Genomic DNA, 12,556 nt, shown 5'->3' on the forward strand with positions numbered 1-12,556 from the left:
TTGTGCGCTATCTCTAATAGATGAAGTAAACTTCTGTTACTTAAGCTTTGACTCCTACAGTTTCGGGCCATAATGGACATAAGGTGGGTATAGGTCACGAACTGCAGTTCTATATTTCGTCACATCAGTGTTCATCTGCTATAGTAGTATTGCAGCATTCATGGATTCAAACGCGACGATTTAGGGCTAAGCAATGCACATAACTTGACCTCCGTGCACAATCTTTTCTTCATGTCACATCCGCATGATTTTAACTCGGGTGCTTACGTCAGTGCAGATGTCACCTTTAGCAGCCCAATTCGTAGCAACATGAGAAGCTTTGAGGATGCATTTAATTCATGGGCACTGTACATAACTTCAGCTGTAAATTACTGTCCCAGGAGTGCATTTTTCAAGCAAGAGATGGAGATCTAGCTACTCATGACATTGTCATGAAAGCAGGGCAATGCAAATAAGCAACTGAAAAGCACAAAAGCTAGCAGTACACCTTACACAAAGCTTGCATTCCTGTTTAAATTATGAGGATACAATATGACCTTACATTTGCCAGTTTCTATGCTTTTTTTTGTTTTTCTTCATGTGCAATTACCACCGATTCACTAGCTTTACCAAATAAATACCATCTGAAATACTGAATAAATAAGCAAACTTTATGCTAAGAGGGGTCTGGTATGAGAGCCTTGCTCTTTTTGAACATTGTGTTTGATTAAAGCTGTCTGATTGGTACTTTACCCGAACAAGAGGTGGGACTACTTTTGCAAAAGGTGAGCTGGCATCACACAGTGTGCAATTCAAAAACAAAGGCAAGACACCTAGTTTGGGTAACATCGATGTGCTTTTATTTTTCAAGTACAATAGCGTCAGGAGCAATCGTGCTCCAGACCATGCAACACTCACACTCATGACTCTGGCAAGCCTGAAACTAGCGCATGACACATCTTGTAACTTGCGACAGTGTCCTTTTGCTAAGTATATATATATATATATATATTTATATGTATAATATAAACGCCTTGTTGTCGGCGATGTGAACTCTGCTTCTTGCAACTTTGTAGAGTTCATGGATGACTGGGCCGGGGATCACCAGAAACAACGTATGAAAAAACACAAAGAACTGCATAGCATATATCATTTGCCTGAAAAAGAAAAAATAATTAGATTAAAAAAATAGCAGACAGACCTACAATTAGTGGCATTTGATAGATATACAGTCTAATAAGGAGCACAAGTTACACAGCTGTCAAACACACTGTTAATTCAATGTCATAGTAGTGATGTCAGTCATAAAATAGCATTCTCTCACTATACTTTTTTTTTCAGTATTTTAATGCTGGCAATAGTAGAGAGACTCGAGAATGATTCCCACAGCTGTGTATGCACCCATTGAGCTGGTAGCATAAGCCCTTAGGATCCCTAAAAGACTAATTTGAGAACTTTGCAAAAGTGTAAAGTGCACAACTTATTGTAAGTCCTTAATCAAATGATGGTGCTTTCCTGGCACTGTATTTGTTTTTCAATATTGATCAGATGTGATTTTGGAGTGAGAGTTAAATGTAGTAAAACAGGGACATTTTGCAATATAATAAAACAGGGACAGTTTAAAACGTGTGCATCACTAAATATCGCAGTGGTGGCCTGATACAAGTTCTCAGCCGCCTCTACTTTGGGGTGTAACATGGATAACACCACTTAGGGGGCCGATTTAATTGGCTGCCTCAGTGATGTCGTTGGTAATAGTTTGAGCTTCATATGAAAGCGGATAGGTTTGTTGAGGCACCTGGTGATGTCGAGATCAACCAAAAAGCCACAGAGTGTGGCCTTTACTGTTTTCTGTATGCCAACAGATGACCGCGAAATACATAAGTTAGTATGAGGCACCAATTACTGGCGTGTTGCGTGTAGCGCAAATAATGCGGCTGATGAAGAGCGCGTAGCCAGCTCTTGTCCCGTCAACTAACGAAGCTGATCGGTTCCGCGAAGGCGAAGGCGGACGACCCGAGCACGGGAAAGAAGGGAGACGAGCGGAGCCGTCAAGGTCGCCCTCGTTCTGGATTAGAAGGGGAAAGCTTACTCGGAAGAGCGTCTGGCAAGAGGCAGGCCAGGCACCGCCGTCTGAGTTTAAGCCATTGTTGGCATGCACGCGTGCCGTTGAGATTGACGCGGGGACCCGACCACTTGGCTGACCCAGACATAGTGGCGGCAGGGGAATGAGCATAACCTCCCCCGCTGTATGTCATTACCGGGTGCTGTTAGGATGTCGGGGCGCCTTGCTGTCGCATGCACACCTGTTGAGCGCACGGAGCCCAACGGTGTACTCACCGCTCTTAAGGAGGCTTCTACAAAGCAACATTCAATGAGAGAGCTGACGGCGCTCAAGCGTGAGAACGGCTGCCGATGGGAGAGAGTGTCACACGCGCAGAACCTCTCCCTTTGCGTGTTTTATTTGGTAACGTGGTTTTAATTAATGTAGTGCCTGTTATGAAGGTGCTACTGCGATTGGTTGTGATGATGCAAGTCCCAACATGTGATTGGTGTGTGTGAAGATCCTTTGTTCAACCGAGTGTTGAAAAGAGGATGTTTGAATTTGAAATAGGAGAGCGGATGTTCGGGCTTTGACTTGGGCAGTAGCCTGAGGCTGCAATAAAGCGTCTCTTCACTGGACTACGACTCTTCCTTCGCGCTGCCACAGTGCACTCGAGTCATCGAGGGGACCCATTCCGAACCTCAAACATCTTCCCTCATAGGCTAGTGTAGAAGCTAGTCGAGGAGGAGGAAATTAACTACAAAATTCAGCTGAACTTCACAGTGCGGAAATTGAGGAGGAAAAGCGTGGCTTGGGAAAACTACGACACTTAATTTACTGAAGCTACCCCAGTACAAACTGCTTCACCAAAATTATAGAGTGAGCTACTCTAGTTGTGACTGAGTGGGCAGTCAGTGCCATTCTGAGGGCTGTCAGATAAGGCAAAGATTGTGCGGAATTTTCAGATTGGCTGCATGCACATAGAGCATTTGGGTCTGTGAATTCGTGGTTTGAATCTTTCCAAAGCACTCACATAATATAAAAATATTGTTTCAGGTACCATTAAAAACTTCTGCCAAAGTTAGCAGTATGTCATTCTTGAGGAGACGGTGATGAGAAAATGGTGCCTCATGATGGACGCTGATGCCATGACAGTGATTTGACCGAGCGTTTTATACCTGTGTTATTCAGGTCTCAGAAGGTACAATATGTGCACCAATTCAAAAATCTTAAGTCCGTAAGTCTGAGAAAGAGAATGCTACAGAAACTACGGTGTCACTGCTCCTTTAACCATGCAAGTTCATTATTATTGTGTCTAAAAAAAAAAATTAGCCCTCAAATTTACACTTCTTTCCTCCTAGTGTTGGTCACAGCTGTGGCTTTGAAGTCTTAATACATGACTTTCAAGCAACTTACTCACTAAGATACTTACCATTTTAGACTCATACTTCCTCTCAATAATACGATGAGTCTTAGGGTCTGCAAGAGAAGAAATATTGAAGTTTTGCACATAAAAATGTATGAAAGCATTGCTGCGCCACAACATTACTGTAGGTACCTTTGTTAAACTTGCACTGAAACATCAAATAAATTTATGGCAGTAGATGTCGGGCCTCTTTTTAAAAAAAGTAATTACAACGCTGAAGTCTTCTTAAAAAGCAAACAGAAAACCTTGAGCTCTGTTGCAGTTTCAAAAAAAACAAAAAACGTCAACATAAGAAAAGAATTATTAAGCAACAATTCTATTCATGTTCTGCCATCCATAGAAAAAAAGCAACAGCATCTTAAGCAATATGAAAGCAAGCCCACATAAGATGTAGAAAACTGACATAAGTAAACAAACTGTTTCGTAGTTGTTGTGTACTTACTGTATTCTTCAAGTACAAAGATGATATCCTTTTGAGTGTAGCATCTCTTGATATTTTCTATCCTTACAAAGAACTGCAAAAGTGATGTTTCCCAGTATAAGAAATAGAGCAACACTTATAAGAACTGCATGCAATTAACTCAAATAGAAGACAATTAGAGTTTAAAAGCAACCATATTTCCTGAATTACATAGTATATACATATTTCTTCAGGGCAGCATATAAAGTACAGTTCATGCAACTAGCTAAGAAAGCATAATGTTCTCGCACTGCAGAATTACCATGACTTAATCGGCACAAACTTAACAAAAAAAAAGATCATTCAAAAAGACATCGGTTAAAACATGCTCCCACTATAAATAATAGTTGTTTACTTCCTGATGTTGATAATTATTTATTTATTATTCTTGATTTACGGTTGAGCTATATTATTGAAAACTTGGAGCAATATTTTAGTACTTTGTTTCCAAGTAATTTTATTGCGACATGGCATGTCAATGGTAATAATTACATGTGTATTTATGGTGCTTATTATAAAATAAACACTAATTTGTTTCCCTCAATGGCCTTATTTTATTACAATTAGTGTGTTTGATGTTCGGGTTTCATGGCTTTAGAGCCAGGATAAATGGTAAAAATAAAGGAAAGAGGATTGAAAGATATAACTAAACCTCACTTGTTAAAGTAGCCAACACATGTATTACATTTGATACCAATGGATCTGAGAGTGCATGATACGCAATGCTTGCGATTCGTGCACGAGTTGCACGAGTAAACGATTTTTGTTGCTCCTTTTGTTATTTGTGCATTATTCTTGATGGAAGCTGACCAAGAGATAAAAAGCTTTTGTACTTGATGCATATATTTAAAAATAAATTAGCATCCTAGACATGCATGACACGATTAAACAATGCTGCCTAGCAATAATAGGATTACTCGAAAGTTAACAAACCTAAACTAATGAAATTGAGCTAAGCAACAATAATACATTTTCGTTCAATTCTGGGTGCATCCGAGTTACCAGTTCTCGGCATTCAATTAGGTGAGTTGCCAACCATGGTTGGTGCCAACTTAAATGACAGAGTGACCAGTGAAAAGGTTTCAAATCTTCTACTTCTCATTACAAAAAAGTAATTCCATATGAAGAGATTCAAACTATGCTAAGGCAAACAACATTACAGCATACACAGAATTTGCCCTGAACAATCTCACTGAGTGAGATTGTTCAGGGCAAATTCACTACACAAAATTTCATTAGGATGCAACACAAAAAGCTGCTACTACTTCACGTCTGACAAAATCGATTACAAGCTGACAAAACAAGGCTTACATGATACATATGGCAAATTCGTCTCCATGGGCCCAACCATGAAGCCTCTCTAATGTGTGTTGCCAAAATCACCACAATTTCGTGCATTTATTGTTTATGTCAACGAGCAAACTTAAAAAAAATAAGTCAATGAAAATGCGGCATCTTCAGCACACTGACTCTAAATGTGCACATAGATGTTGTATGTGCTGATCTAATGAATGCTGTCGGTTTCGAGTGCCTGAGCGTCGTTCCGTGCTCATTCGCTGCTCCGAAATTTTTCAAAACAGTCCTGCCGACATTTTCTTTGTACACTTTTCCACTCAAGAGCTGGAAGTTAGTGCGCACACAACAAATTTATAGGCAGGCTACGCTAAATAGTCTGCTTCTACACTGTGCATGTCACTGCAACTCACTCAGTACTACTAAAATATACAGCATTGTTTATTATGTGCTAGACACCTGGTCGCATTGTACATGTAACGAAAAAAGAAGGGAGAGGTCTTATGAAGCAAGACGCTATGCTTTCAAAGGCATGTCATGTACCGAAACAAAAAAAAATTTTTTTCAAATGTGGTTTTTTTTTTTCTCCAAGGTTTTGCTGTAAGTTGACGCACTGCCAGAGCAAGCGCACCAGATTCTAGAGAACAAAACACTATACTCAGCGACAATTTTTCTTGACAGCAATGTGGAAACTACAGAACCAAAGCGCATGCCTGCTGTCGTGTCGAAATATAGTGCTTAAGTCTATCGATAACTTTCCCATTCACCTTGCTGAAATAAGTGCTGCTGCACTTATTACGAGCCTCAAACAGCTGGCGGAAGTCGTAGGTAAAATAAAGTTATTGTTCACTTTCCAAGAGTGCTTTCCTTTTCTCCCCATTTCTTGGACAGTGCCACCTTTTCGGCACACTCGTTTGCCAAAGTAAACATGGTGCCAATGACGTAGTAGGTCAGTGTGCAGCTGCAAACACACTGTTCAGTTCTCCAGAAAAAATATTCTCATAGTATGACATTAAAATGTGCACTGAACCATCAAAACGTTTATACCATTCACATTTTACGTATATACTCAAACCTCATTATAACAAAGTTGCATCTTACACGAAAATAGGTTCGTTACAACCAAAAATTCGTTATAAAGGTATATTCCTAACAATATACCTATTGCAAGACTATTTTTCATTTAATTCTTTACATCGAGGCTTGAGTGTATATAATTTGATGATGCTTTGATGATGCAAGCGGGCGGAATAAGTCGCAAGCTGCCGTACTACTTGCCAAGCAATGCAAATGTGTGGGAGCCCCCCTGCTGTAGCCTTCGCTCCATTGTCAAGATAAGCTGTCGCTGAGTATAACAATACATATAAAAAAAGGTTGCAGAGGCTTCAAAATACACCAAAAAGGGGAAATAAAAATAGAGAACAGAAGCAACTGGGCAACAAACGGATATCTACAGCTAAACACGGATCATTTCAGTGGAAGGGTCGCAAAGAACATCATGCGCTACTCCATCTGGTTTTTAAGAAACAATGTGTCATGCCAGTGCAGAGTGAGGCGGACAGGTGATAAGACACAACCAGGTGCATTGTGGTACATACTACATGTGCTGCCGATTCCCAACTAAACATATCGTAAGAGGTCAGGTCAGACGCGCAGGAAAAGAACAGAAGGCATCAAACGCTCTCTGCTCACAGAATGAAAAAGTCCGCAGAATGACGAAGCTCGTAGTCTCCAGTGCAAACCTTTCAAGTTTTGAAGTCAGCGCTACTGTAAAATTTTCACTAGCTCACTCTCTCCATTACAAACGTGGAGTCGTCTGCCAAAACATACAAAGCCAAGTACTATTCTTAAACTACGACACACGTGCAGATGCTACAAAAAGTGTGAAATGCTTGAAGAGAACACAAGAACAAACTTGTATTGTACTCAAAATTGTTAATATTAACACCGGTTAGCTTTACTGAACACTTGCCAGTTGCCTGTGAACGTTTAGGCAAACTTTGTATGAGATCACACGCAGGAGAATATTTTAGGTAAGAAAAATAACTGACTAGGGCGACAGCAGAGGGAAAAAGTAATTCACCAGGTTCTTTTGCAGCATTCAGGAACGCATAGCTTAGGCAGCTAAGACTTATAAGTGAAGTACTCAGAAACATATATGCCAGCTACATTTTATATGGCAGTATTTAACTCAAAGTCATGCTACGGCATGTAATAAGTCCTCAGGTTTGTATACAATGCCTGCTTCGACACCTGTTAAAGTTATGCCCTTTACTAATCTAAACTCAGCAGTCTTAACAAAAAAAAATGTGCAAAGTGAGGCGCGCAAGGAACAGGTTTCCACTGCATCTGTGCACATGCATCACAACATGCACGCAGGTTTCCACTGCATCTGTGCACATGCATCACAACATGCACGCAACAACACATGCATATAGAGCCACGGTAGTATATACAGCACTTTGAAGCTTCACACACCAACAAAAAAAAAAAGGTATCCAAGAAGATAGAAACACCGTCATAAGCAAAATGGCAAAGAGACAAAAAGAAGGCAATAGTAAAATGCGGCAGAAGATTTCGGGGAGGACGTGCAACAAGTCTTCACAGGCACCAACATCTGCAACAAGCGAATACAAACCCATCAAGAAGGGAAGCCACAAAAGCAGAAAGTATATGAAGAAGGAAAGAAAAAGAGAGAAAAATAAGCCCAGAAACCCAAATTGCATGGGAAAGGGGGTGACACCCACAAACCGAAAGCAGCAGCAAAAGAAGAAACTTTTGGAGATGGTCAAGTCAAATAATTTGGTGTTACTCCAATTCTACAGGAACCAAGCAGTATAGATATATAGTAATAATACACAGCATCATGCTTCTTTTTAAGTCCAGGTTGAAAAAGAGAAAGAGGAGAAAGACAGAGAAGGAATTAAGGTGGTGCATGTGCGTCTGCTCACGGGCACGAGTGTCACCTGCCTCTGCAAGACTGCTGCAACTGTTAGTTGCGTCAGCCTTGAAGCTGATGCAGCATACTCGGCCACTGGCGTGTACACGATTGTACGTGTGTGTGTGTGTGTGTGTGCATGTGTGTTTGCATTGTGTGTATAGAACAGTATCATGGCGTGCAACTACAAGTGCAGCTAAGTATAAGCAATGCCTAAACAACTATTACTAACACTAAGCGGTGACTGCAGTTGTAGCAGCAGCTGTGGTTACGATGATAGTTGTAGTGACAGCCATTGTAGAAGCAGCCCCCGCCCTTCTTTTTTTCAGCTCAATAAATCTTTTGCGCACACGAAAGAGAAAACGTGCTCCGCCAAGAAGCACCACTACTCGACAGTTAGCCACAAGCGAAGAGAGAAAGCTCGTCAGAATTTAATGCATCCTTACAGGGCACAAGATAAGAAACGTCTTGCATTATTGCTAGACTCTCTAAGCCCTCTTATACGAGTTGCAAAAAGTAGCAACAAGGAAAAAAATAAAAGTTGGGTCTGTACCTCAAAGTCCTTTTTTCCCGTTCACGTGGGAGGAGTGGACAAGAGACACACAGCGACATAGAAGAAAGAACCCCAGGGTTGGCATTAGTTAGAGAAGGGAAGGGAAAGGGGAGGGGAAAATATATATATGTATATACAGGAATGAAAGACTGTAGTACATACATGAAAATGGTAAAAATGTAAGTAAACGAGAAAAATGAAATGCTGGCTTTGTAGAAATGACAGAGCACAGAGGCATGGTAAACACTGCTACCACTGTGTGCCGTCTTGCTGCTCAACTGGTCTACAGAAGAGTCTTGCTGCAAGTGGCACAAAGATTAGAAGGAGGAGGCACTTATATTTTTTTTTTAGCGCGTGTGCTTTGAACGTGCTACCATGTTCGAGTCTGAAGCGTTTTTCTTTTGAACACACACCGACATTTTCTTTTTTCTTTTTGGGTCAGCAATGCTAACTGACGGATCTAGGTACACTGTATCTCTCTCTGTCTTTTAGCCTAGCTTTCCCAAATGTCAATTTATTCACTGTCTGTAAAAGCCTATCCCCATGAGAACAGGATGCCCAAAAAGAAAAGAGAAAAGAAAAGTAGTACGAAAAAAGAAATGCGTACAGGAAGCAACAAGCAGCTTGTTTACATAAACTGAAACTGAAGAAAAAAGAAAAGACAAAAAGAAACAGCCTCATAACTGTCCCAAATAAACAATGCTCCAATATTTTTTTTTTTAAGGCTAAGCTTGTTCTTGGTTCATGAACCATGCCAGGGAATCAGAGCAAAAGAAAGATGTGAACACATCAGAAGGATCGAACAAAATTTGTACACATACAAGAAGAACAGAAGATGGACAGAACCTAGTTGAGAAAATAACAGGGATCTGTTATTTGGCTCACAATACAACCTATAGGGCTTTGAATATGAGAGGCAAAAAGACAGGCATGTTGTCAAAATCAGTGGAGAAGACACAATGATAGGACCATCTCAAAAGTCCCTTCGGTTGCTCCTTTCTTTTCGAACATACGAAAAGATTTTTTTTTTGTGGGTTGGGATAGAGAGATGTAGGTACGTGTAGAGATATAGGAGGCAGAAAAATAGAGGTATACATATATGCAAGAGAAGATGGTTGTAGATATATATATATAGAGGGGGTAATATGTACGGTGGAATCAAAAGCGAATAAAATAGAGGGAAGGGCAAAATGTTTCAAAAATTGCATGCACAGACCTCATTCCAAGATTCACCTCGCTAGAGAAGAAGAGCAAAAAAGAGAACTGGCTTCAAAAGGCACGAGACTGCTGCATACACTTAAATAACATACTTCTTTTTTTTCTCGCCCCCCAGAGTCTTAAGTTTCCTTTTCTCTATGCACCCCACAACTGTACATAGTAGTATCCAGGATGACAAAAATTGAAGGAAAAATTAAATAATAAACAAAAAGGAAAAGTGTGCACTGGCAAGAACACTTTCAAAATATTGGTCTGGGCAATGTACGAGCTGGAGCATCAATAGTACTAAAGCCTCTACAGGAAGTTCCAAAGAAAAAAAGTTAGCAAAGAACAAATAAAAGCCACTCATAATAAAGAGTGGAGGAGTTCTTACTGTCTAAAAGTAAAAAAAAAAGAATTAATATACGAAAAGAATGTTGAATGAATAGAGACCTTATGGTGAGAATCAGGTCATCTGTCAGCGTTTGTGACAAGCAACACATTTATCCAGAGCAACTGTGTGAGGACCTATCAGAGAACCTAAAAGTAACTTATGAAAACAACAGACGAATCAAAAGATAGCGAGGATTCAAATAAAAAAAGCAATGGGCAAGGAGAATAACTGCTCTTTCGAAGCAGCACGGGCCAGAATGCGGTTCTGGGAGTTACAGTAGGGCAAAAGCACGGAGCAAAAATAGCTTCTGAAGTACAGCCTTAGTCATCTAAAAAAATTGGCCAGAAACTGAGAAAAGATATATATATATACAGAAAAGAAAACTAAAGACAACAGGGCCATCAAGCAGTCAGCTGCACTGTACCACAAAAGTAAGCAAATAATGGTCAATGCAAGCCATAGGAGGAGTTTTGAGAAGGTCCTCTTGACACAACAAAGGAAAAAACAACGTCCCCTTGCATTCTACGCTATTTAATGACACATCAAGTCTGCGCACTAAGTTTTTTCATAGTCCACACCGATCCTTATACATGCTTATTCAACCTTGTAATCTTGAGAGTCAAAGCACAACCACGATTTGCTTGTTTTAATACCTAGTGATCCTCACGCTGGTTGGGATAAGTCCCGAACATAATGATACAATAAGAGTTAGGGTATAGCATAGAAGAACGAGTCTCGTTTGGTGCCTCACTTGCTCCTTTTTTTTCTAACGTTACAACGTACATGAAAAGTTAAATCAAGATCATCACAAGACTAGCGAGTCCTAAAGTTTGTTTTATTGTTTCGTCACACTGTATGACCCAAAACGCAACAGATGTAAGATGCAGTCAAACTCAGACATATTGATTCTCAACGGGACCACGAGAAAGTTTGATATACACATAATTCAACATACAAAAATATTTCATATATCAGAAATATTTCAGATATTTTGCCACTGTTCAATATGCACAATAACTTATTACATGTGGGTTCAATATATGCAGATTTGACTCTATAAGGTGTAAGTGAATTTCGAACACCCACATAGAATATACAAATAAAAAAATGAAGTAAATATTAACGCACACTATGAGACAATCTTGTACGAAGAATTTTTAATGATTCCTCTCACAGAACACTAAGCCATAACTATTCAGTGTTAATCAACAATTATCTTTTAGAAGACCTCATTATTGGGCTCTTGTTAAGTCCAGTTCAAAGATTACTATACTCAAAGCCAACTAGAAGATCACTCAGGTGATTTAGTACTCGCTAACACCAAACATCGAAACACAACTGGATTATGATGCTTGTTGTAAAACCAACACACGAAAATGGCAATTCTACAATTAAAACCCTACGTGTTAGAGTGGCTTCGTTTGTACACAGCAGATTCTCACAAAAAAGAGTGCACAAGTTCAATGCATCATAGCCCTGACTTTCCGTCAAAACTTCGCTAAGTTCAGTCCTCCTTATATGGCCTGGGTAATGTCACAGATAAGTTCTTCCTGGTTACATGAGAAGACAACCCCTTAATTTGCCATCTTGCAGGCTCATCCAAAGGGTACAAGTTTACAAAGATTTCATATTTTAAGTGTTCCTTTTTGTACAGATGCCATTCAGACCTCTCCTTCTTTAATGAAATGTAGGATTCAAATAGAGGAAATGAAACAAAGAGTTGACATAAGTAGCCATCATTTCTGCTTGAATAGTGAAGACAGGAACCAATATAGTCCTTTATAGTCATAAGTTATGGTTAACAGTTTGTGCTTACTGCGCTGCAGTTGTATGTGTGCACACATAGTACTGGGTTTATAATACAGGCAAGAAAATATCATTAACCTCACAAACTTTCTAGCAGAACAACTTTCTGCTAAAAAAAATGAGTTCTGCATAAGCCTGCAATGTGTAAGAAGAGTTACGAAAAAAAAAAGTCAAAGCAAAACTATAAGTATATAACATTGGTTTGGCTAAACAAGAGCTAACAATAACAGCAAACTTATGCAGTACTGCCAATGAATTTACTAGCTTGGAACTACTATAAGGCACCTTGCTGTAGACAAGGCTTGCTTCACTACAAATGCACACATGAAGAAGTAAAAAAAAACTAGATAATAGCACTAGCATTAAAAAAAAAGAAAGTGACATGCACACCTGTCATTGTATGCCATATTTCCGGCTTCTCAAAATTAAGGTAAGTTTCTAATTTAATTCTTTCCTGTAAGAGAAC

General features: G+C 39.6%; 1 protein-coding gene across 4 annotated transcripts in view; it reads right to left on the minus strand.

Annotated features, from left to right (window-relative positions):
• Window positions 1–816: 816 nt before the first annotated feature.
• Rab3-GEF (Rab3 GDP-GTP exchange factor) overlaps window positions 817–12,556 on the minus strand; it is a 71,218-nt gene continuing 59,478 nt past the window's right edge. For all 4 annotated transcript variants that reach the window (XM_075887275.1, XM_075887276.1, XM_075887277.1 and 1 more), the window contains 3 exons: window positions 3,892–3,964; window positions 3,456–3,502; window positions 817–1,136 (listed from right to left, as the gene is read on the minus strand). In XM_075887275.1, the coding sequence (XP_075743390.1) occupies window positions 1,059–1,136; window positions 3,456–3,502; window positions 3,892–3,964 (198 nt within the window). In that variant the 3' untranslated portion in view covers window positions 817–1,058. The remainder of the gene's footprint in view (window positions 1,137–3,455; window positions 3,503–3,891; window positions 3,965–12,556) is intronic.

The sequence above is a fragment of the Rhipicephalus microplus genome, chromosome 2 (assembly GCF_043290135.1).
Source record: "Rhipicephalus microplus isolate Deutch F79 chromosome 2, USDA_Rmic, whole genome shotgun sequence".
In the NCBI taxonomy this organism is placed as follows: Eukaryota; Metazoa; Arthropoda; class Arachnida; order Ixodida; family Ixodidae; genus Rhipicephalus; species Rhipicephalus microplus.